The following is a 26783-nucleotide window of genomic DNA, read 5'->3' as shown; positions in this document are numbered from 1 at the left end:
AAATGTCATAATCATCCTGCATTGTAAATTTTCATTCTTTTTGCTCTTATTTTTATTCTTATTAGGGTTAAAGAGTATTTCTTCCCTAGTACTCTGAGTAGCCTTCCTCATCGCTTCTTGAATGCACTCTTGAGAGTATCCTCTCGCGGAGAATCTTCTTTTGAGGCATTCCAATTCTGCATCCAAGTCTTGCTTGGTACTACAGTTTCTCATTGCTCTAAGGCATTCCCCATAGGGGATACTCCTGACTAGGTTTGCTGGATGGAAACTAGATGCATGGAGCAACGTGTTCCCATCTGTGGGTTTGCGAAACAACTTAGTGTGCAACTGATCTTGATGGGTATAGACTGTTAAATCTAAAAAGTTAACTTCTGATCTGCTGATGGACTTGGATGCAGAATTGGAATGCCTCAAAAGAAGATTCTCCGCGAGAGGATAATCTCAAGAGTGCATTCAAGAAGCGATGAGGAAGGCTACTCAGAGTACTAGGGAAGAAATACTCTTTAACCCTAATAAGAATAAAAATAAGAGCAAAAAGAACGAAAATTTACAATGCAGGATGATTATGACATTTAACAACCAGCAAAATGATCTAAGACACATCCTGCAGAAACATTGGCACATTATATACAATGATCCAATTTTGAGAAAATTGGTGCCAAGAAGGCCCCTCATTACCTTCAGAAGAGCTCGTTCTCTCAAGCAGGCTCTAGTCGGCAATATGCTAACCAACAAAACTCAGGCAAAAACAAGTAAATCATGGCTAGTGAAAAAAGATGGGTTCTTAAAATGTACTAAATGTAAGGCGTGTACCTTTGGAAAGAATACCTCCAGTTATATTCCGGGTTTTACTAAAAAAGAACAGAAAATCAAAGGTCAATTTTCCTGCAAAACTGAATTTGCTGTCTACGTGCTTCAGTGCTCTTGTGGCCTCAAGTACGTGGGCAGCACGATTCTTCAAGTTAACAAGCGAGTGTTGCAGCACATACGAGCCATTAAAAATGCGGATAAAACTTATCCAGTTGCTCGACATTTTGCAAGTTGTCACAGAAGTGATACTAAAGGGTTGTCCTACTTTGTTATCGATGCTGTACCAGTGAACAGTAGGGGAGGTGATCGGCAAAAAATGTTACGCAAGCTGGAATCCAGCTACATTATCAAATTGAATACAAAAACCCCGATGGGGTTGAATATGGAAGAAGATCTCCATACGTACCTGTAATTTTCCTCACGACCATATTTTTAACTGTCTTATTTCATTTACACCATAAGCAAGAGGGAAATAATGAACAGTCAATAGGTATTGTGATTAAGTTGTTATGTAAACAAAACCTTTTTTCCTTTTTTCCTCTCTACCCCGATAATGAATTGGTTAATAGCCCACTGGGGCGGTAGCCGTATGTATTTTAACCAAATGTTGGGTACGACAATGAAAGTGTTAATATTTGTTCTTTGGTCACTTGACCGTCTTAGGATATTGCTAATGAAATTAAGGTATAGACAATCTTAGCCCACTGGGGCTAGATCCGAAAGATAATGCAATAATCACCATGATTATCATAGATTGAATTGTTCGCTCATGGTTAAATAAATTTGGATAACTATGAAGTTTGTAATCAAGCATAAAAATGCACAGTAATATATGGGGTAATTAGGATTTTTAACTATTTGCATTTACTGCACTTGCAAACGTAACTTTGAATGAAAATGCATAAAGTTTTACGATGTGAAAAAAAAGAAAAAAAAAATGCCTCAAATGTATTTCAGACTACGAGTCTGTTTTCACCCTCAATTGCTTTGTAGTTTTCACGTGACACGGCATAGTTTTCAGTTAAATTGAAAGAAAAACTTTACTGCAATGTTAGTGAGCAAGCCTGCGGGACAGGCGAAACGCGTCTGACATTACCAGCTGACAATAAAGTGGATTAACTGAACGACACGGCGTCGACTCTCCTTTCGTGGGATTTGGTGGCATATTGGGACCGAGTCTCGGAGGTCCGAAACGCCGACGCGCCCTTCGATTTGGCGGTGGTGGGATTACCGAGGCACAAGTGGAGTATATATAGATATATATAAAAGTTTGTGTTTAAGTAAGAATTTGGTTCTAATATTGGGTAACTTTTTTGTATTCAGACTTTTTCATCAGTGTAAGAGAGCCTATTTACCTTTAGGCTATTGCGTCTAACCCCAAGTGACGATATTGTGATATTCATATATGATTCACTACAACCTTTTGGTGAGTTACTTTACTGGTGTAATTGTTCATCCTTCACAATATAGTTGTATATGTTGCATGGTTTTTAGTGGTGATTCACAGATTGCACAGCAGGCAGTGGTACTTGAAGGCCTGCTGCTTATGAGCGACTAGTCCACATTTTGGTTGTTTCCCATTTCTTCTGCCATAGAGGAGTACACCACTCCTCTATGGCATTTTGCATATCTTTATATTTTAACTAGAATTTTAAGGATCTACTTTTTCTCACTAGGATATAAATAGAGGATATTCCATTTGTGTTTAACACTTGGTCCTGAGGATTGTCTCATCTACAATTTCACCTAGGAGACCAAAACGTTGATAAATAGTTCACATCATCCTTAATATAACTACAATATGTCTGCTAGATGGAATAGAACGACTATTTAATGGATTTAATACGGCTAAGTGGCATCTGCCTCCAACAAAGGCTGCACCAAGATGAGCTATTGTATAGAAATATGGGGTCATATATCCGTATGTGTGCGCCCTTGCTGTGTCTATTAATTCTCACGGTTTTAGTATTGTGAAAACTGTGAAGCGCAATAAATATTTTCTTAGCTGTATGCTACCCCACACTGAGAAGGTTCTATTAACACCCTGCATGTTACTTTGAGATTAAAATGTTAGTTCCTTCTCTAATTGAAGTGATGGTTTCATTCCTTTGATACTACCCATAAATAATTAATTCAATTTTATTGAAATTACTCCTTTGGGAGTCTTGTATGTTTTCGAACGCTATGAGGTGGCAGGGGAATGTAACACAGAAAACCCCATTGTGGATTGGAATGATCATGCTGCAAGTGGTAGTGTTAGAGAGATTGTATGGCAGGAACACACTCAATCTCTCGACGCTGAGTGAAATGGTCACTGGTGGTGTTACCATTCACTGCCAATGAAGAAGAATTTAGTTTACCTAGCTCCCTTTTTTATTTAAATTTTCATGAGTTTTGGATTTCAAGAGAGGAGGCGGCTCTGATGTGGAGTGGAATGCCGAGCCACGCTTTAGGCGCAATATAAGAGAACTTCAGTCGTCCTGATCTGGTTCTGTGCATGCATGGGATGTGTGAGAGTAGTAGTCCTGTGGATCGTAGGTGTCTGGGTGGTTGGTGAGGAGATGCCTGTTCAGGTAGGTAGGGCCCAGGTTGTGGAGTGCTTTGAATGTGAGTGAGGAGTTTGAAATAAACATGTTTGGGTATCAGTAGCCAGTGGAGGTGTGGTGTAATGTGAGTTTCTGATGGGAGGTTGAAGATGAGTCTGGTTGTAGAGTTCTGTATGGTTTGTTGTCTTCTACTGAGTTACTTGGTGATCCTGGCATAGAGGATCTTACTGTAGTCCAACTTGTTGGTGACTAGGGCTTGAGAGACTGGTTTCTAGTGTTGCTAGATAGTCATTTGAAGATTTTTCTCGCTATCTTCAGGGTGTGGAAGCAGGATAAAGTAACAGCGTTGACTTGTGCGGTCATGCCAAGTTTGCTGGCTGATTATTCAAAGTTTCCAGGCGCGGGTGCTGGGTGTGTATCTAAGTTTGGCTGACACCCAGTTGGAGTCCCCATGGTGAGGTGTTCTTGCCGAAGATCACTACTTATGTCCTGTCTGTCTTGTGCAAGAGACAGTTGGTTTTCATCCAGTTAGCTACTTCGATCATTCAGGCGGTCAACTAGTTTCTAGTGTTGTTGATTTTGTCCTCTGCTCCAATGGCAGCAGACCAACTTCTCTTCTTCGTAGCGCTCCAGCAGTTTTTAGACTTGGTCCTAGTCCTAGGGAGCTCAGCAGTGACTCCAGTTCTGGCATGCACATGCTGTCAGGCATTTTCTTTTACCACTGTTAAACGGGAATTGAGGAATCTATGGAAATATTTTTGTATAGCTTGCAGTTTTGATTACATCAGGGGTAAGGAGGGTTGTGAATGATACTAGGAGCATTCATGCACTGTGAGGTAGACCTCCACTGACAGACCAAGTCACTTGAAAACAGACTACACCATAATTTTTGCAATGTGTAAACAATTCAGATGAGACCAAGAAGTTTGTTTTATTTGCTTTATTTATTTTGTGCAGATTTAATCCTTCTTTAATTATTGCTGTGTTAAGCCAAATATTTATAGTCCTCCACCCAATTGGTCTGGGGCATGGTGGCACCTTTGTTTAGAGTCCCTTCCGACAGCCCAAAAAGATTTGTCTCTAGGTTTCTATTTTGATTCTGCTTTATCCTGATTTGTTCAAGTTCAAGACGTGCCTTTCAACTGTTTTTACTGCATTCCTGTTATTCAGTCAGTCAGTTGTTTCTGATAATTTACTTGTCTATTTTGCCGAACTGTTGTGTGTTATTTGAGATTTAAGGATCATAGAGAATTGGTCAGAAGCCAATCCTGTGCTGTAAATCAATTGCATCATGCTCTTTATATGAGAGAATACTGACACTTCTCCATTTGGGCAATTGATATGTGCTAGTTTATATTTCGCAAATATTTGGGGATGAGATACTGATATTTTGCAGTATTTGATTAGATAACCGGCTCTTTTATTAGCAATGTATCCACACAAATAAATAATGTACTATTTTCTTTATTACAGAGGCTCACCAGATAGAGATGGCGGTGTAAGTATCCTATTATTTTTCATATGAAGTATTTTGTGTACTGCCATTACTAATCGTTTAATGATCTCTCTATAAATATATGTACATATTTACAATTCTTTGGCAATCAATTGTCTTGGTATTGAATGTATATATGCTAAATGTAGACAAATGGAGACACTGTTTCAATCTTCATCTTCTTGAAACTGTGTATATATATATTTCTATCTCTTAACACAGGGGTTTTCCACCTTTTCAGTAGTGAGAGCTACTTCTGATCAGTGAAAATCATCATGAGCTACTGAAGGCTAAGCAAATAGTGCATTGTTCCCAGACACCTCCACACCCAGCTTCAGTGACTTTAAGCCTAAGGTCCATAGAGTCAGATACTATAATTCTAACAAAATACTTTGACTAGTGGCACTATAACAGGATTACAATCTTTTTCTGTACTTCAAATTTCTCTCATTCCTAAAACAAATTACTACTTTTCATTTCTAAATACGGCTGTGTCTACTGGCCAATGGAAGCAAAAGGCCTGCTGTTTATAAAGGCGACACTTTGAAATGGGAGAAAATTAAAATAAGATGAAGAGTTAACTTAATTTTGTTAACTCTTTATTTTGATTTTCTCCCATTTAAAAACATTCAGAAACATCAGTATGTTATCATACTCCAATATTGAGTTGCCTAGGACTTTTATTTAGGAGTTAAATACCTCAGAGCGTCAGTTCTTCCCCTCTGTGCCCCAGCTTGGGACATAAATCTGACTGAGCACTGCTCATTATTATGCCCTACTATCTACAGCCTGATGATACTAAAGTAAAATAAACACAGCCTTCCCTTAACTTTTTTTTTTTCTTTAAACAATTTTTATTTGTCAAGTTGCACATAAATTGCAGAGCTCTGCACCCCAGAGGAGACTGCAAAATCAAACCACTCAAATATGATGACTTTTACTTTTTCAAATAACATCTAAATGTATAAAAAGCAACAATTGAAAAGGATACCCCAACTCCCATCCACCCCCACCCCACCCCCCTGATCGCACAAGGTCCGCATATTCATGCCCACATCCTGTAGATATAGTGGGAAGGGTGAACCCCTCCGGGTCCCCCCCCAATGCACCCTCACAGTCCAAATATAGACATGTAACTTATCCCAATAGATAAACTTCTGCTACTGATGGCGGGTCTAGCAACAGGCCCCGATAGTCCGCCCACCGTTTCCAAATCTTATAATGTTTGCGCGGACACCCCCTGGCTACAAAGATAGGTTGCTCCAGCCCCATGCAGAAGTCTAGCCCGTTCTTCCATGCGGCCACCGATGGGGCCCGAGGCGCCTTCCAGGCCTTGGCGATATCACGTTTCGCCAGAGTAAAACCCAGCTGCATGAGGTGTCGCTTGTAAATATTGCCTCCTATTCCCTCTGACGTGAAGCAAGGCCAGCTGCGGCGTGCGGGGAGCTCCCACCCCAGGACCTCCGAGAGGCATGCAAACACCCACCTCCAAAAGCGGTCTAGGGAAATACAGTGCCAAACTGTGTGGATGAATGTACCCTCCTCTCGACCACAGCGGAGACATACGGGTGAGGTGGTCAGCCCTGCCCTCCACAGGCGCACTCGAGTAAAATAGACCCTGTGGAGTTATTTAAACTGGACAAGGCAGTGTCGCATCGCTATGGCCGCCCCACGCGGGGCTGCCAGGGCCTCGGTCCAGTCCTCCTCCTCCAGTGTGCCCACATCCTCTTCCCAGTCCCCCCCTAAGCTTCTGTAGTGTGGGGGAGCAGTGAGTAACCAGGGATTGATAAATCTGTGAAATTTTCCGGTCATTTAGATCTCCCATAAAAACCTTCACCTCCAGAGGGCTGAATTCCAGGAGCGACTCCAGACCCTCTAAGCTAGGGGACAGAGCATGTCGAAACTGAAGGTAGCGGTAAAACTGGGACCGCGGCATCTGGAATTCTTTCTGTAGTTCTTGAAAGAATTTGAGCATCCGACCTTGCATAACATCACCCAGGACAGAGCCTTCCCTTAACTTTAAAAGTAAAATGTGACCCTGTGCTTAATTAAAAGTGAGCTCAAAGCTTCGAGCTACTCTGAATGCGTCAGCTCGCTACTGATAGCGCTCAATCGACTTGTTGGAGACACCGGTCTTAACATGTCACAGGGATGTGCAAAGAGGGATCATCCATATCAAGAGCATGTACATAATGCATTGATTGCTGAATTATGCATGCTCTGTCACAACAATTGGGTCCTGGAATATGTTTTGCTGGTGTATAGCACCTGAATTCTGAGTGTACCATTTTTTCATTTATCGGTATTAATCTATAATATTTAAAGTTGACAGTTGTATATTTTGTATGACATTTAAATCTAATGTTTTCACTTTTTAATTTTATGAAATATATTAATATATTCTACACCAGTCCACAACAGGTATGATAGTACATATATAAAGAATAGTTTTGGCCATTTCATTTACAAAGACATGTTTATTTAAATACCACAATTATATTTTGTACATCGAGCAGAGTCTTTAACTTAAAATATACATTAGCCTGGGTCACATGCTATAGGTGGTGCTACATGCATCCACGACTGTGCCTTCATGTTTAATCTGATGGTCCTCAAGCAACAGTGGTGAGAAGTATCTCACAAGACTGCATTGCGGAGTGAGCCGAAGGAGGATAGGACCTGTAGATTCTTCATAGTTGAGGGGCGACACAAGGACAGCTGAAGAGCAAAACAGATGCTGACGGGCTCCAAAGAAAAGAAGGTGCAGCATACTGTAGGCAACGACCAGGCTGCCAACCAGTAAGAAGGACCTCAGTTGGTGAGGGGGGGTCCCCAAAAAAGCTTCCAGAAGGAAAAACATGAATAAGATCCATAAAAGAAATAGGCACATTTGAGCGCATCTTGGACACAGGGCAGTAAAACAGACATTGACTATGGGGTCCAGGGGAGGCACTCAGACTGTGTATTAGTGATAATAGTGTGTAATTCTGAAAGTTATATGGAAAGAGAAATCGCACAACAGCAGTATGAGGCTCAAAGCACCCACCAAACATCACAACAGAATACATGCAGAGGATAGAGGTAGGGGGATACACAATCACAACACAACATGGCGGCGACACTAAAAGTAGTTAGCCTGAAAGCATGGGGCCCTAACTCTGTACTGTCCCAGTGCTAAATATGTTCGCTATCATGGAGGGGCATTTTCCTCTTGCAGAAGACTTATCTTCTGATAGATTTGCCCCAAATGATGTCAAAGAAATTCCCTGGATGGTACTATTCCTCAGGGGGAAAGAAGACTGGGGGCAATGGGGTTCTGCTGAAACACCTGTTCTCTGGGGCAGCCTAACTAGTATAGAAAAACAAGAAGAGGGACAGTCCTAGCCATAGTGTTAACAATCGGCAGGATGTGAAAAACTGTTGCCTCAATTTATGCTCCAAGTAATCCCAAAGGAAAAATTATGTGGGAGACAATTACCCGACATAACGACAGTAGCTCATGAGGAGTTTATCATAGGGGTGACCTTAAACTAGTCATGAATAATTCCAGAGACTGGTCAGCACAAAGAGTGACCAGGCAGGCTTTCTAAAAATGGGCATAGGCGGCTGCAGCAGGTGGTATTAAATGACATATGAGGAACACGACACCCACCAGAAACGGAGTACACCTTTTTCTTAGCAGATTGCAAAACTAGACAATATCTTGGTGTCATCCTTACTTGTGCAGAAGATAAAAGCCTTGAAAACTGGCCTCGTGCCTACTGAGCTATACAGAGAGGCAAACCGACAGAGGAACTAGGTGGTGGCTGAATGAAAGCCTGATGCACTGTATGCCCATGATGCAAGAAATAGAGTACTGCCCGTCGCTCTTTATGAAGGACTACAGTAAGGACGAATGTAGGTAGCTGGCTCTGTATATCAAATTAAAGTATAGTGTGCACAGTCTAGTGGATCCACAGAGGTATACCAGAGGCTAAATTAGATAATCACTGACACCTCTATTTGTGGTAGTGTGGTTGAGCAGTTAGGCTTATTAGGAGATGCGTTAAGCTTTTATTGTATTCAACTGATGGCACACACTCGGAGTGAATTCAGACCAGTTAGGTAAGTATCAAAAAGGTATGCTGGAACTAAGCAGAACTTATCACAGGTAGGTAAAATATGCTTTCAAGTGCAAGGCTGTACATAGGAATACAATTGTAGTTGAAATTGGAATCATTACAGGTTTGTATTTGCTTTCTAAACAGTTCACAATACACAATACACAAATTTATTTTAGATTACTTTTGCATTACTTTTACTTTTCAGTTACTTTGGTTACTTGGGTGATATGCCTAGATATCACACCATGGATCTTTCAAAACACATGTTCAAGGCAAAGTTACTTTGGTTTCAATACAAAAGTCCGTTCAACACAACATTTTTGGAGAAAAATAATAACATGGATTCCTATGGAAGGAAATAGAGTTGTATAGTTTTTCAGGTAAGTAAACAACCTACAAGAACAGCTGTTTGGGCTTATAGCCCTGGTTCCCCAAGGCTCAATGAGGACTCAAATCGCTCTACCAGCGGCACCTGGGCAGCCGGGTGCAGAGTGAAGGGGCTCAATGTTAGCCTAGGGGATGGGGCTTGGGAGCTGTCCGTTTTGGGGCTGCGTTAGAGCAGGCCACTCGGTTGTGGAAGCAAAGCTCCTGGGGTTAGGATCAGCACTGCAGTGATTAACAATCAGCACAAGAGCTGCACCACCAGTGGCCGGATGCAGGGTGCCAAGAAGTCATCAGGAGCCCTGTTTCCAATACAGATCTCCGGTTTGGAAGAAAGGACACAGGCTCGGTCAAAAAGGTTTCTTGAGGGCGGTCACCGGCAAGAGAGGTAAGCTGGATTGTGGAGGGATGCCTAGACACCACTGGTGGGGCCACTCAAGGCCTTGGGGCGTCTGGTGCAGGGGTGTCTTTGGGCTTCCTTACCAGCTCCAGTAGTTGCGGTCGCGGGAGGGGGCCCTCAGATTGAGGCTGCAGGTGTCGGGTAGAAGGTCGAGGCAGGCCGGGTGTCACCAGATCTCAGGTCAGGACAGGATCACTGAGTAGACCTCCTCATGGTGTTGTGCCAATCTAACTCAGGCCGTGGGATCTGGTGCAGAGTGGTGCAGAACTGCAAATCTGGCTGGGTCTGTGTTGGAGTCTTTGGTTGAGCAGATCCGCTGCTCATGGGAGACGGTCTGTTGGAGAAGGTAGGGCAGTTCCTCTGGGAGCTGGATGTCTGCTGGCTGCTGGACACACCGGTATTTCGCTGGTAGCAGATCAAAGTCGGGACAGGCCTGCAGGGCTGGAGCAAAAGCAGTTGTCCTCTTCTTCCAGCATGGCTCTTCGATCCTCCTTCTTTCTTATCCTTCAGTCTTAGGAAGCAGGGTTAGGGGTTGTCCCCAAATACTAAATTTAGCGGCGTTTATAGGGGTGTGCAGGTCGGGACCAATAGGTTCCTTCCTTTGGGTGAGTACACCCCCTATTATGCCACCCTCTGATTGGCTGTGTCCCCTCATCTTCAAGATGGAGGGGACTGAGATGTGTGCTTCACCTCTCCTCCCTCACCTGAGGGGTGTGGTTGGCAAAGGTGGGAACATCTCTCTTCCTTACTTTGTTTTCCCACTGATTCTCCCGCCAAAGTGGGGGTGAGAACCGGTGGAAGCCAGTTGCGGGAGACCGCAAAAGGCAGTGTCAGCTTACAAAGAAAGTGGGAAACCCAATATACCCTTGGAGGCTTGGGCAGAACAATAGGTAACAGGTAAATATGCCTTCAAGGGATTTTGTTTAACACACTCAGATAATTCCAAATAGTTTTTTTAATGGTCAAGTCCCTACTGGTGACGGACTACTGAACAATCTAAGCATCAATACATTGCTTCAAAGATAAATAATCTATGATAAACAATTTCGCAACACGGGAATATATTTTTCAAACTGTAAACAAATTTAATGGGAATACATCATGAGTGGGTACATAAGATCGTAACAAAACACTATGATAGAGGGTATAGATGTTGTACAAAAAGTAAACCTTAAAATCATAAGTGTACTTGGTCATACTACAAATGATATAAGATGGGTGGTAATTGAACAACTGGACAAGGGTACCACCAACCTACAAAGTTGTCTCTTAAAAAAGGAGCAATGCTGGGTTTACCGCCTATCTACTCATTAAAACGGTCTGAACGATAACATCCCATGGAACTCATTCAACAGAGCATAAGTGATATACCATGGCACTTCTAACTCTACTTTCTGACTCAGCACGTGGTACCACTGCCCACTTCCAACTACTATTACAAATGTAAACATCGCTCTTCTACATACAAATTCATTTCAGACAGTGTAAATGTAATTGCACAAATTCTCGTATGCATCTTTATATGTAAAGCCCCCTGTCTCCGATTAACAATGCAGTTAACATTGGTTTCCCACACACTAACCCTGAAGTAGGGTTACCACAGAACCTCTGAAGTATTCCATATATATCACACCAATAGAGCACTAGTATGAGCCCCCTTCTCTGATAAGCTCATGCGCGTATCACACCCCACAGGCGCTCCAATAACTAATCTCCCCAGTTATGAAATTCATTATTCATATTCTGCATTGCATTTATGGTGGGGCCCAGTTACTTATCACCATATTGTTACACATTTATTTGAAGCCCACACTGCGTTGATCCAGTGTTTGACAATTGGATCAGTGATAGTACCATTTTTTTTATCAACTACGGGGCATATTCATATGTAACTAGGGTCTCTACATTTACATAAATCTTTTAGATGCTCAAGCACCACGCCAACCCACCTTAGCGCTTGTGCCTCATTCGAGGAATTAATCACCCCAGTCATGTTAATTTTTGGTACGCTGCACTGTGTTTACGGTATGGCCCAAATATAAGAAATATATTACCACACTGATATATATTTTTTGCCTATATATTACCCAGCGTTTGTCAATATGATCATAGACCGTGTTATTTATATTGGCTGCGGGCAAAATCCATACAGAGCTGGAGTTTCAACATTTACAGAAAGCTTTATTGGTCTTCACTGCAATGCACAACTCTCACTACACTAACCAATGTTAGCGTTTGAGCCTTTATCCAGGAAGTTGCCACGACCACGCGATTAGCGTCTTTCTTGGCCTCCACGCCCCTCACAATCTACCACATTAGCGCGGTTAGCATTCTAGACACATTCTAGGGATCACATGGCCAACGTCAGATCACGCGGCCACGCCAACTTCAGGAACCGCTGTCAACGCAGTGCCCACCGGCACAGTTACCGGCGGGATCATAACAAGACCAGAACAGGTTTGAATGGAGAGAGGCCATCCTTGATGAATGTGTGACTACAGGAGGCTCCCCCTTGCAGGATCCGTCTTATCGTGTTTTTTACTTGGCTGGTGTAAGATACTTTAATATTCCTTACTTTCTCAGCTAAGGTGGCACTTCTGTGTCCCCATGTATTCACTTTAATATTAGGAACATTTTCGCGAATTAAACGACATTGCTGTTATATGCTTAATAATTATCCCTGCGTTTACAGACGTTTACCGAATGAGTCCCACACAATAATTACTGTAGCCCAGCATAACATCTACAGTTAGCTGAATTAATTGTGCATACTTGGGACAAGGTATTCGCTCACTTATAAACATGCATGCTAAACACTGCTCACCATGCATGACGTTTTAAATATCTGAGTTCATCACATACCATGCCCTTGACAGGGTTATTTTCACAGATACTTTAGACTCGTGAGATGCATTAGATCACGGCAAAGTGCGCACCATGCAAGAAAGGACAGTGACGCGTTCTATGCAAAGTTGTTGCTGAATTTTGTGTAAGTCCTTTACGTTGTATGTGTTTTTATCTTACAGATTTCAACCAGTAAGTGGGTCTGTAAGTAAGGCTATTCCACTACATACACAGCACACCTTAGCGTGTGTGCTGATATTTCACTCACGTGGCTACCTACACTTTCGTAGCCACTTCACTGTTTTTCACGTAAGTTTTGGTCCTGAAGAAAGCCTTGCAGTTATAGAAAAGGCTGAAACGTGTTGACCTACACTTAGGGGATATGGAAGACCCATTTTTATCTTCACTATATCCCCACTTTTGATTTTAATCGTGTCCTAGGACCCTACAAATAGTCTTTCCGTTGCGCATTCCTTAGACATATTTTTGACCTCACTACCCTCTGAGCACATACCTCACTGACCAAACAGCTACACCCGCTCCGCTGTAATTCAGGCGTTGAAGCACAGCTGGGTTGCATTCGGCAACCCAGCTGGGAACCCAATGATGAAGCATGCCACCAACTGGGTTGGTGGGTCAGGGTTCTTTTTACAAATCCACTGGATGTTCGTACTCTGTTGCATCACACTGAGTCAAACTTGAAACACTCACCAGTGGGTTTGTCCACGTGGTTTCTATCAAGAAGGGACTTAGACACTGTAAGGGTACAGTGTTCATGCAACTGCAACCTCACCTGTGATCTAGAGCACCCAGCTAGAGGGGTGACTTACCTAGGCCACAGGCAGTGGATTGCAGGCATGGCTTCACTTTTCTCTGCACCAGAAAACGCAGCCTGCAATGGCAGTGTGTGGGTGTTAAGTTGCAGGGTCCCTAAGGGTGGCTCAATAGGTGTTGCAGACCTTAGATGCCTTCCCTGGTCACAGTGCCCTTGATACCTTTTACAAGGGCTTACCTGTGGCCAGAGATGTGCCAATTGTAGGTGCAAGGGCACAGTTTTGGGAAAGGAACACAGGTGCTGGACCCTGGTTAGCAGGATCCCAGCACACACTAAGTTAAGTTGGCATCAGGCAAAAAGTTAGGGGATAATGATGCACAAAGGGGCACTTTCCTACAGCGAGGTAGACAACAGGGTGATATGGGATGCCTTCAAGGCATTAGTTAAAGGGAAAATGTTGTCAATATTTCCAAAGTTGAACAAAGACAAGAGAAAGTCTCTTGAAAGCCAGGTGAGAGAATTTGAAACCCTTCTCTTAACACATAGAAGAAACTCAGCAGGCTCAGGGCTCAAGTGAAAAAGCTAGCTACAAATAAATTAGTATACTCAAGCTGCATATCAATGTGAAATACAAGGATGGTAGAAATAAAATGGGCATATGCTGTGAGCATATTTCGAGCAAAAATAGCAAAAGAGGCTGAAGAAAATTTTAAATCTCGATGGTTCATAGAGTCTAGACCAGTGGTTCTTAATATGTCACATGTATTGTGGTCCAGGGTCCACGACTGCTTTGAAAATAATATATTTACAGATTAATGAAGTGTATATAAATAAAGAAGCAAAATGTAAAAATGTAAATGTTACAACGTCCTGTAAATGTGAAGGAATTAAAAATTGGAGGCTAAAAATTAAGTTGGTGTCCTTAGAGTTATTCGTGGGACCAGTATATGTGCATCAAAGAGCATATAGCATGGTAGGTATGTGGCCTCAATTGAATTTTAAAAAAAGCTATAACCTTCTCATTAAAATTACAATTTTGTCTTTTTCTTTAAATTAAATAAAATATTTATTGGGGACTCATCCAGATCCTTCCTGCCTGTCTACACTTCCCGTTACAACAAACAAATGATGGACGGAATGCGGACAATGCAGACATTCTCCCCCAGTCAAGAGATCTGGGTTAAATCCATTGTTCTTTTGCCCACTACGCCACCCCAGTTCAGACATGGCCATATGCAAATCAGTCTTGACCCTGTGCCTCATGGGAACAGTCCAGCCCGAACTGCCAAGCCATGTCTTCCCTGGACCGGAATCGAGCATCCTAGGACCGGTTTCTGGCTATCAGCCGTCATCAGCCAGGATAGCTTGACTCCAGTGGCGTAGTGAGCACGGGACCCACGTCTGGGCATACCCATCCCACTTAGGGCGAAAAGCGTTACAACAAACAAATGATGGACGGAATGCTGACAATGCAGACATTCTCCCCCAGTCAAGAGATCTGGGTTAAATCCATCGTTCTTTTGCCCACTACGCCATAAGTTGGCAGGGTATGCTCAGACGTGAGTCCCTTGCTCACTTTGCCACTGGATTCAAGCAAGCCTGGCTGAAGACGGCTGAAATGCCAGAAACTGGTCCTAGGAAGCTTGTTTCCTGTCCAGGGAAGGCATGGCTTGGCAGTTCCGGCTGGACTGTTCCCATGAGGCACAGGGTCAGACTGATTTGCAGAAGGCCATGTCTGAACTGGGGTGGCAGAGTGGGCTAAAGATCGGTGATGGATCAAACCCGATCTCTTGACTGGGTGTGAGTGTTTGATTGGTTCTGATGCTCCGTCCATCACCACCCCCTTTTGTACCGCTTTGTTCGCCATAAGTTAGCAGGGTATGCTCAGACGTGAGTCCCTTGCTCACTTTGCCACTGGATTCAAGCAAGCCTGGCTGAAGACGGCTGAAATGCCAGAAACTGGTCCTAGGAAGCTTGTTTCCTGTCCAGGGAAGGCATGGCTTGGCAGTTCCGGCTGGACTGTTCCCATGAGGCACAGGGTCAGACTGATTTGCATATGGCCATGTCTGAACTGGGGTGGCAGAGTGGGCTAAAGAACGGTGATGGATCAAACCCAGATCTCTTGACTGGGTGTGAGTGTTTGATTGGTTCTGATGCTCCATCCATCACCACCCCCTTTTGTACCGCGCTGTCTACACTTCCCAGCAGCCTCTGCTGCTGGGACATGATTGGAGTTTCTCCTGCCCAAGTATCTTAAATCCCCACACCGCCTCCCGCATCGAGTAACACGTGTCGGCGGCGCCCGGTCCCGTCCGCACCCGGAGTAGGCTGGCCTGGGCCACCCCTCTTTCGCCTGACCCACAGCTTAAGTTAAGGTACCATGCCTGCTGCCCCGGGCCCCTGCCCTGCCTGCTGCGCCAGCTCCCTCCCTGCCTGCTTCCTTGGGCCCTGCGCTGCCTGCTGTTCAATCCGGCTAAAGTACTCAAGAAAGCCATCAACCAGCAGCTCACTGAATTCCTGGGAAAGAAACCACCTACTGGGCCCATCACAGTCAGGATTCCGTGCTAACCATAGCACTGAGACCGCGCTTTTCACGGCCGCTGACAGCATCCGACCACTCTTTTACTGTGGAGAAACTGGGTCCTGATCCTCCTCAGCCTCTCTGCGGCATTAAACAGTCTCCCACAACACCCTCATCAACAGACTCTACAACATAGGCATACAGCAAGACGTCCTCAAGCGGATTCCCTCCTTCCTTACAGGATGCACACAGAGCATCCGACTGCCTCCCTTCACCTCTGCACCCAAAGACATAATTTGCAGCATACCACAAGGATAATCCCTCAGCCCCTCTCTGTTCAACATCACCCCCCCTTGCAGACATTGTCAAATCCCACGGATTCAACGTAATCTTCTACACAGACGACACTCAACTGATCTTCTCACTCATGAGGACCCCTCTAATGCCAAATCCAACTTTCCGCAACTCCATGACCAACATGGCCAAATGGATGAGAGACCACTAACTCCAACTCAGTTCCAACAAACCTGAAGAAGTGCTGATCTTCGGGAAGAACACCTCCGCCGGGGACCACAGCTGGTGGCCTGCAGATCTGGGACCTACACCAACCAACCATGCACTCAACCTCTGCATCATCCCCGACAATCAATTGACCATGAAATGACAAGTTAACGCAGTTGCCTCCTCCTGCTTCCAATCTCTTTGCATACTCAGCAGAATTTTCAGATGGATCCAAACCAACATCAGAGACAGTCACTCAGGTCCTCAATACCAGCCACCTCAACTACAGCAACGAGTTCTATGCCGCCATCTCCACCCAGCACCTCCGAAGACTCCAGACCATAGAGAATTATGCCGCCAGACTCATCTTGGATCAACCCAAATAAACCCACATCATCCCCCACCTGAGAGACAGCACTGGCTGCCCATCCAGAAGAGATGGTAGTTCAAAATCCTCACGCAAGCCTACAAACCCCTCCACGACCCATGACCTGCCTACATCAAGCTTTTACTGAACTTTCACAAACTCTAGATAGCTGCGCACATCTTCACTTGCCCTTGCACACCCCTACCCACCCTCTCCCCCTGCATCTGCCGCAGCGGTGGCTGCTCCTTCTCCTACATCACTGCCAAGACCTGGAACGACCTTTCCCTCCAGCTTCATACAGCACCCCTCGCTAGCAGACTTTAGACAGAGACTCGAGATCTGGCTCTTTGGAGAGTCAGTGCCTAGATACCCCTAGTGGTGACAGGGTTGCACTCTACAAATGCTGTTTGATTATTTCATGAATTGTTTCTGTATTTTTTGCATTGATTTGCGGTTCAGATCATTCAAATTGCTTAGGCTGGGGTCACTGGCTTCCAGTATTGATTCAGTGGTTGCTCCTTGGATTCCAATAATGATCCAGTGCGGGTCCTGGGTTCCAATAATGATGAAGTTGGGTTCACAGAAGTCAAAAGGTGTTTATAACCGTTGATCTAACTACAGAGGGATATCACACGTTTTGGGAAGAAAAGCTCCTGATGACAAAATAGACTATCCGTAGTGCGGATACAAATGCTGACGGCAGAATAGAAAATAGAATTAGATAGACCCACATGATTACAGGTAATATTGAGTGTAGCCAAACTAACAGTGGGTCTGCAAACCTTGACGGCTGCAGTGCAATTTGTTATAAAACAAATTGCTCCTAACCTGCTTAACACATTCAATATGAGTGAGGGCACAACCGAGACAATGGCATAAGATGTGCTATCCATGATCTCTAAACCATGCAGATCAAACAGACCCACATCTGTTAAACATTAATGTCGGGCTCTTCACAAGAATATTAGCAGTGAGGCTAGAACAGTTGTTACCAAGTCTTTTTAAGCAAGATCAGTACGGCTTTGATCCAAGCAGGGGTTGTGGAGAGAACACGAAGAAGTTGTTGGACATCATAGATAATGATAGAGCCCGAAAGGAAGCGCTGATAATCATGTTGGACACAGAGAAAGCTTGCAAAAGGGTTGATAGGTGCTTTCTTCCGCACACAGTCTGCCTTTGGGCTAGGTAGTAGGTTAAAAAGATGGGTTCTTAGTAGGTACTATATACTAGCTGTGGCGGTCCGGATGAATGGCACCATTTCCTGTAGCTTTAGAATTAAAAGGGGGACATGGAAGGGATGTCAACTCCCCCCCCGATGCTTTTTGCCCTCACCGTGGAACCTGTGGGGGAAAACAATCTGACTGAATGAATGAATAAAAAAAGGGAATGTAGGAATAGAGGAACATATACAGGTGATGTATATGGATGACCTTATGGTCACATTGATCAACACACACTACAAGACAAACTGGGGGAATATAGGGACGTACCTACCTCAAATCAACTAAACCAAATCACCGATCTTAAACCTCTCCCTCAAGATAGAGGAAATGGCACTCATCCAGCCGACATAGCCATTCCACTGGGCAAAATACAATATCATATACTTGGGGATAATCTTGCCTGAGAAAACAGCTACAGTTATCCAGTATTAGGGGTGTCTTTCATAGATTCACATGCCTGAATCATTCCCCGTCGTCGAGACGGGAGCCTCCGGTACATAAAAAAGTAATGTCCTATAGACATACATAGAGAAAAATAGGCCTAAGGGCCTCCCCTTACAGCCTATCCTAGTCCTTATGTAAAAAGGACCAAACTCTTAGAGTCAGCCAATCAGCTATCACCTCCCTCTAGAACCTTCCTGGCAGGAGCCTCAGTCCCTCAGATTTTCTACCGCACGTTGTGCTAGGGAGTCTCCAACCTGAGTTCTCCTCAGGATTTCTTCAAGCCAGATTGTTCACTTTTTTTTGGTGACTTTCTTCTTCAAGGATTTCAACGCAGACTACTTCAGGCCTCTTATTGCTGCAGTGAGTGTTTATTTCATCTACAACTCCTGGCATGTCTGAATCCCAGAAGAAAGCCCTTTTCAGGGCTTGCTCTTCATGTGGGAAGAAGAGGCTTCATGTGGACGACAAGCATGACTTATGCTTGTATTGCCTTTATCCGGACCACGTCCCTAAGGACTGTAAAATATGTAGGTCTTTCCCTCATAAGACCTTGAGAGACAGGGAGGGTCGCCTGCTTATCTGGCTGGACAGGCTCAAGGACAGAGAGAGTGTGGTGTCCTCAGAGGCGAGCTTTTCCGGAACCTCTGAAGTCTCCCTGAAGAGGCCGAGAGTGACATCTCCTGGCCCCTCAGACGCTCCTCCTATGAAGACACACAAGAAGTCTTCAGAGGCAAGATCTTCGAAATCTTCAGTGTCTGACAAGGTCTCTCTCACTTTCAAGAAGCCTACTCTGTCGGCCACAAAAATTGCGACACCTTCCTCGGCGCAAAAAATGCCATCAGGACATGTCTCCACAGCGACGATGACCGTGTCCACATCGACAGCGTCGTCTGTCTTCTCGTCGACGACGACTACCCCTTCATCATCGTCAGCAGGTACTCCTATCTCGTCTATTATACTGTTAAAACCGTCGTCGACGTCTAAGTCATCGTCGACGACGAAGATTGTCCCGTCGACGACGACCTCGTCGATGAGGAGCCCACCGTCGACGGAAGAGTCGACGACGAGGATGTCGACGACGAGGATGTCGACGACGAGGATGTCGACGACGTGTGCGTCGACGACGAAGGCGTCGACGACGGGGACACCGTTGGTGACAGCCATACCGTCGACGACCCCGTCGTCGTCGACGAGGAAAGTATCGTCGACGGGGACACCGTTGGTGACAGCCATACCGTCGACGACCCCGTCGTCCATGGGACAGAAGACAGCAGGGGTTTCTGTACAAGGATCTGCTTCTGGCAAACTGGCCAGACCACAGATTACACCGGAAACGACATCTCCAAGCAAGGTGCAAACCAATTTGCCTATGGAGATTCTTCAGAGTGAAGAGTCTGAAGAGGAGCTCTTTGAACAGGCTACTTCCCCTTCTGAACTGTATGTCAAATGTCAAAGCACGGACGAGGAGCAGGAAGATAGGAGCGCGCAGGAGCGCCCCGTCCAGGAACAGGTTCGCACGGAGGTCACTCCGATGGTTTGCCTTCCTCTGTCAATAGTTCAGGACCTCAAATTCCTTATCCGGGACTACAAGCAACGTTTCCCGGAATCGCCGGCGCTGGACGCAGGGGTCCCAGTGCCAACTACAAACCCACCAACGACAGCCCCAAGGCAATCACGGCCGGTTACGCAGGTCTGCCACGAGAAACCGCCGCCTCAGGTGATAGTCATCAGATGAGGAGGCTGAGGAGATGGAAGAAGGAGAGGTCCAGGGAGACCAGTCGGACCAGGATGAGGAGGAGGAGTATGTGGCATCCTCACCACCTTCCCCACAACCGCGCCAAGCTGATTCACTGCCAGTGGATATTGGTGGTTTTCATAAGGTAGTTGAACGGGCCGCGACGCGGTTCCATATTGTCATGGAGTCGACGGAGACTGAGTGCTTCCTGCATGACTTTAAGGAGCAGACGAAGAAGACGACGAAATCGATCCCGATCATCGACTTTCTCTGGGACCAGGGAAAGAAGCTAATGCTGACGCCGGCTTCCGTTCCTGCGGTTGTTCCACGCCTGGATAAGAAGTATAAGGCTCCGTCCACGGCACCAGCTTGCCTGACTGGCCACCCGAAACCGGATTCGGTCGTGACCCAAGCGGCCCAGAAAAATTCTCGTAATCCCTCCTCTCCTCTGTCAGCACCACCGGACAAGGAGGGCAGAAAATTGGACACAATTGGCAAAAGGTTTTCGACCACTTCGGCAATGACCATCAAGGTGGCCAATTTCATAGCCCTCTTAGGGCGTTATAACCGCCAACTTTGGGAGGATATAGCCCCATATTTAGCAGAACTTCCGAGCACAGTTCAGGAAGAGGTAAAGGCACTACTTTCTGAGGGCCAGACCTCTGCGGCCGAGATCATCGATTGCGCCATAGACGTGGCCATGACAGGCTTTCGTCAACTGGCTGGGGCTGCGGTCCTGCGCCGCCAAGGATGGCTGAAGGCAACATCGTTCAGGCAGGAAGTGCAGACGAAGGTGCTGGATATGCCCTTCGACGGACAACATCTTTTTGGAGATAAAATTGACGAGGCGCTCCAAGCTATTAAGAAGGACACTGACACGGCTAGAGCGCTTGGAACCTTGCAGGCAAGGAATCAGTCCTTTCGGGGCAACAAATCTAGAGGCCAGTCCTCCTACAGAGGATCCTTCCAGAATAGGTCCTCGTATTCCTTCCAGAATAAGACCCAGTACCAGCAGAAGCAGCAACAAGGTCGGCAGTCGTCTTATGGAAGATCTAACGTCAGGGGTAAGAACCAAAAGAGGGGCACCGGCGGACGCCAGTGACCAGTTACTCCAGCCAGACCAGCTACCATCTCCCTCTTCACAAATTGGAGGAAAATTGACCCATTTCCTGGAAAATTGGCGCATCATCACCTCAGATCGTTGGGTGCTCCAACTCCTCAGATTCGGCCATTCCCTAGAATTTACCACCATCCCGCCTGCAACCCCTCCCCGCAGGTTCCCACACAAGCATCTACGGCTGCTGCTCCGGGAAATATCGGAGATGTTGAGGAAAGGAGCGATCGAGCGGGTTCCATCGGCTCAGAGGGAGAAAGGATTCTACTCCCGCTTCTTTCTGATACGCAAGAAAGAAAAGAAGTGGAGGCCCATTCTAGATCTCAGGGCACTCAACTCTTTCCTGAAGAGTCAGTCGTTCAGGATGGTGACGCTCCAAGAAAATCCTAGGCATTCTAGAGGAAGGAGATTTCATGACATCCTTGGATCTTCAGGATGCCTACTATCACATCCCGATACTCAGGGGGCACAGGAAGTTTCTACGTTTCGAGGTGGCAGGACAGCACTACCAATTCAAGGTCCTACCGTTTGGCCTCAAATCCGCTCCGCGGATTTTCACCAAGTGCCTTTCTCCTGTGGCAGCTTTCCTACGTCAAATGGGTCACCAAGTTTTCCCCTACCTCGACGACTGGCTGGTCAAGGCGCCCACGGCTGTAGGCGCAACCAAATCCTCCAACGCCTGTACCAATCTTTTCCAACATCTAGGATTGACTCTCAATCTTCAGAAATCACATATGTCCCCAACAAGAAGCATCACCTTCCTCGGGGCGACCTTGAATACGGAATGCGCGAGAGCATTTCCTTCAGACGAAAGAAAAAACAAGATCATATCGCTGGCCACGGCGGTGGCATCAAGGAAATCCCTAAGAGTTCGCACCTTCAAATCACTCTTGGGAATGATGTCTTCTTGTATACTACTCATCCCTCACTGCAGGCTTCGGATGCGTCCATTGCAGGAAGCTCTCACGAACCAGTGGATTCAGAGTACAGGTTCGTTCGAGGACATTGTGAGGATAACACCGCGAATATCCAAGAGCCTCGAGTGGTGGAAGGATTACAGAAACCTGTCGAGGGGACTGCCGTTCCTGCTTCCAGCAGCGCCACTTGTGATCACCACCGATGCATCTCTAGCGGGCTGGGGAGCTGTCCTTCAGGACCTCAGAGTCAGTGGCAAATGGTCAGATCCGGAGCAACGCCTCCATATCAATCTGCTGGAGTTGAGGGCTGTGTACCTAGCGCTGCAAGCCTTTTTACCACGCATCCAGAACTCCCAGGTGCTCGTCAGAACGGACAACACCACGACGATGCACTATCTAAACAAACAGGGAGGAACGCGTTCGCTCACTCTATCGCGCGAATCGCAAAAGATCTGGAACTGGCTTGTTCTCCATGGGATCACCCTCAGGGCGGACTATGTCCCGGCAAAGGACAACACCATTGCGGACGCCCTAAGCAGGCAGAAATCCCTCTCCCACGAATGGGAGCTCGACGAGAGTGCACTAACACACGTATTCTCAGAATGGGGAGTCCCAGGAATCGACCTGTTCGCCACCAGGGAGAACGCCAAATGCCCAAGCTACGCAAGCTGGCATCCCCAACCAGAGTCGCTCGGGAATGCCTTTTCCGTAGGCTGGTTCAGCGTATTTGCGTACGCTTTTCCACCGTTCCCGATGATTCCCAGGGTCCTCAGGAAGATGAAGGCGGAGCCCTGTACCCTGATCCTGATTGCCCCGTACTGGCCGAGGCAGCACTGGTTCTCGGACCTTCATCGCCTCTCCATCAGGACACCGATTCGTCTACCACAGCACCCGAACCTGCTGACAATGTCCAAAGGGCAGGTGCAATTCCCGAACCTGCAATCGCTCAGGTTATCGGCCTGGCTCCGGAGCACAGAGAGTTCTGTCATTTAAACATCCCGCAGGAATGCAGGGACGTGTTGGCAAAAGCAAGGGCGGACAGTACCAACAAAACCTACTCTCTCAAATGGAAACGCTTCTGCGTATGGTGCTCGGAGAAGGGCCTGAGACCACTTCATATCACGCCTGAACAGATATTGCCATATCTCCTGCTCTTGGCACAGTCCGGATTAGCGCATGCATCCATAAAGGTGCATCTGGCGGCAATTTCACGTTTTACCAGGACTTCCAAAGGCCCGTCTCTCTGGTCCAGTAGACTTATCAAACAGTTCCTTAAGGGTCTATATAGGTCCTTTCCAAGACCTCGACGGGTCCCACCGACATGGCACCTCAACTTGGTCCTTAACCAACTCATGAAGCACCCCTTTGAGCCAATTCACCGAGCTTCCATCAAGTACATTTCATGGAAAACGGCTCTGCTGCTCGCTCTAACATCTGCCAGGAGAGTCAGCGAGTTGCAAGCTCTCTCCATTCAGGAGCCCTTCATGCAGTTCAAACAGGACAGGGTGGTGCTGAGGACCAATCCCAAGTTCATACCGAAAGTGCCTTCAGACTTTCACCTCAACGAGCCGGTGGTCCTACGTTCCTTCTTCGCAAACCCTACCACGGCAGCAGAAAGGACGCTCCACTCTCTGGATCTCAAACGGTGTCTTAAGTTTTATATAGACAAGACAAAAACCTTCAGAAAGTCATCGCAGCTGTTTGTGGCCTACAGCAGGCCAAGGTTGGGTATGCCTCTAACAAAACAGAGCATTTCAAGGTGGATCTCTTCAGCAATAGCGTTCTGCCATGAAGGGGCCGGACGACCTTTGAGAGACAGGGTGGAAGCACACTCCACCAGAGCGATGTCCACATCAGCAGCGCTGTTCGCTGGAGTGCCGATTTTGGACATCTGTAGAGCGGCGACGTGGAAGTCCCCGCACACCTTCTCCAGACACTACTGCCTTGATGCCGAACTTACGAAGGATGCGGCAGTGGGCCAGGCGGTGCTTCGCCATCTATTCCAGTGAGGTGAGCCTTCCAACATCCCGCCATCCTGGTATGCACATTCTTTACTGATTTACTGTTTTGATGTATGCCAATGTTTCAAACTGTTATGATAATAGTGTATTATCTCAAATATCTTTATGGCATGTTACTTCAGAAATGTGCATAATGTATTGCTAACTACTCTGATTCAGGCATGTGAATCTATGAAAGACACCCCTAATACTGGATAAGAAACGCGTTACTTACCTGTAACAGCAGTTATCCAGTATTGGTGTCTTTCATAGATTCACATGCAACCCTCCCGCCTCCCCTGGAAGGACTCGCGTCTCTCTCTCACTATATTACGCCTACCTAACTTGGTGCGTACGAAAATCTGAGGGACTGAGGCTCCTGCCAGGAAGGTTCTAGAGGGAGGTGATAGCTGATTGGCTGACTCTAAGAGTTTGGTCCTTTTTACATAAGGACTAGGATAGGCTGTTAAGGGGAGGCCCTTAGGCCTATTTTTCTCTATGTATGTCTATAGGACATTACTTTTTTATGTACCGGAGGCTCCCGTCTCGACGACGGGGAATGATTCAGGCATGTGAATCTATGAAAGACACCAATACTGGATAACTGCTGTTACAGGTAAGTAACGCGTTTCTTAATTGTGATAATGTGGTGAAATCCCTAAAGTGGTACCCGTATACGTTGTGCTTGTTAGACTTTTCCTGGTGCTACAGAAAGATTTTAAAATGATGCTGCTATCTAGAGGATTCTACATCTTTCAAATGCTACCACTTCGAGTGACTAAAGGGCTTCTGAAGTAATTCCAATACATGATGGATGATTTCATAAGGGCAGAAAATCATTAATGCAAACACAACCAGAGGAGGAGGGGCTTGAAGTCCTAGGTTTCTGACCATGTTTTCAGGCAGCCCAATTGCAATATATGTTGGAGTGGGAGCAAGTTGAATCAGAGAGGCAGTGGTGCCTCATTGAACAGATATTAGTGAGGAAGGCATCAACGGGTGCCTTGTTTCAAGAGCTAGCCTAGAGTCTCTACTCTTTACCAGTGACCAACACTACACTGAGGTCTGACCAAAGGTAGCAGTAGTGCCTGACCTGAATACTTTCTCATCACTTCTGACTCCTTTGGTGGGCAACCCAGTCTTCACCCTGGGACTGAAGAAAGACCCTTGAGCCCATTGGATGACACATGGCTGCAGTAGAGTGGGAATAATATTTTATGAAAAAGATAAGATTCTTTGAATCCCTCAAAAGTGACCTTGCTCGCCAAGAATCAAAGATATACACTCAGGTGAGACTTTGAGTTCTTTTCTCAGAAAGCAAATGCTTGATGGCGAGGTCTCTCACTTGGTACTAGCAGTGGGCTATCAGAAAAGAAGAGGATTTAAACTGGTATCTGAAATACTCAAATTGCTGCGAAATCTCAAAGATGTAGTAAAGTCCCTGGGAATAAAATGCTGGGAGAGAGAGCTGGTAAGACCTTTAAAAGAACAATAATGGAAATAAGCACACACACACAAGACTGTGTAACATTGCAATATAAACATTTGAAGGAAAAACCCTAATCCGAATCTCACTATATTAATATCACGTCCCAACTAGGCTATGTTAGTGATATAAAAAAGAAAGTCAGACGTCTGTTGGAAAGGCTGCATGAAAATGGGAATGTGGATACATCCACGGTGGGAATGCCTCAAGTTCCAGACATATGTAAAGGGATACTAGATATTGTATGCCAAATGTTTGATAATTTAATACCCAGATTCCAACGTACATAAGTAAAAAGGCTTGCCCACTGACAGTCCTACACTTTATATTCATGGAGGCGCAGACATATTTCCATGGTGCTATGTGCAGCCCAACAGTACGTCTTAGCAACGTGGGGCACAGGTAATCTGCCGGATATCAAAGATTAGTTGTACAATATTTGGAACATGATGAGATTGGCGCACATAGTTCACAATATAGCACAAAAGTCCCCAGCATTTGAAAAAGACTTGCACATGGTGCATTGAGGTGGGTGGGGCATTACATGAGCCCCCAGGGCCACTTCATAGTGGCCCACGATGGACGTGAGCCCTGCTTGGGGCTCCCATATTCTGTTTCTGACAGCCTTTTCATGGTAGTCTTTCTGCCATTTAAAGGCTGTCTGAAAGGGATATCCTAATCCGGACGGTGGTGCCTGCCTCAGCACCGCCGCCATTCAGAACTACGAATCCGACTGCCACCCTGTCGTGATCACTGATCCTGGCGAAGGTCTTCCCCGCGACCGGTGTGCCCCAACTGCCTGTCGGCGGTGGTCTGCCTGCCATAATAATCAGGCCCTTCGTGCTGATACTACTCTACTTAGCCAAATAATTCGGGGAAATCACATGTCCTGAATATTTATATGTCCCTAACAAATCTAAGGAAATACTGAATGAGACAAACACATTGCTCACTGGGAGAAAAAGGGCAACGTGAATTGCCCGAAAACAAGATTGTACTATAGCTGTTCTAGATAATCTGAAGCAACTGGTGTTTTGGGAAGAGGTTGGAGTTACTTTGCTTGACTTACTGGCTGACCAATGGATATAGGCAAGCTCTTAAGTTGAAAAAAAAATGTGTTC

The 26783-nt window shown here is 45.8% G+C and overlaps 1 protein-coding gene across 7 annotated transcripts in view; it reads left to right on the top strand.

Moving 5' to 3' along the window:
* SGIP1 (SH3GL interacting endocytic adaptor 1) overlaps positions 1-26783 on the top strand; it is a 1140118-nt gene that overhangs the window by 228203 nt on the left and 885132 nt on the right. For all 7 annotated transcript variants that reach the window (XM_085602350.1, XM_085602347.1, XM_085602346.1 and 4 more), the window contains exon 3: positions 4830-4854. In XM_085602350.1, the coding sequence (XP_085458476.1) occupies positions 4830-4854 (25 nt within the window). The remainder of the gene's footprint in view (positions 1-4829; positions 4855-26783) is intronic.

Source organism: Triturus cristatus, chromosome 4_2 (genome assembly GCF_964204655.1).
Source record: "Triturus cristatus chromosome 4_2, aTriCri1.1, whole genome shotgun sequence".
In the NCBI taxonomy this organism is placed as follows: Eukaryota; Metazoa; Chordata; class Amphibia; order Caudata; family Salamandridae; genus Triturus; species Triturus cristatus.
Note: the sequence above shows the minus strand (reverse complement) of the source record. Positions and strands in the feature narration are given on the sequence as shown.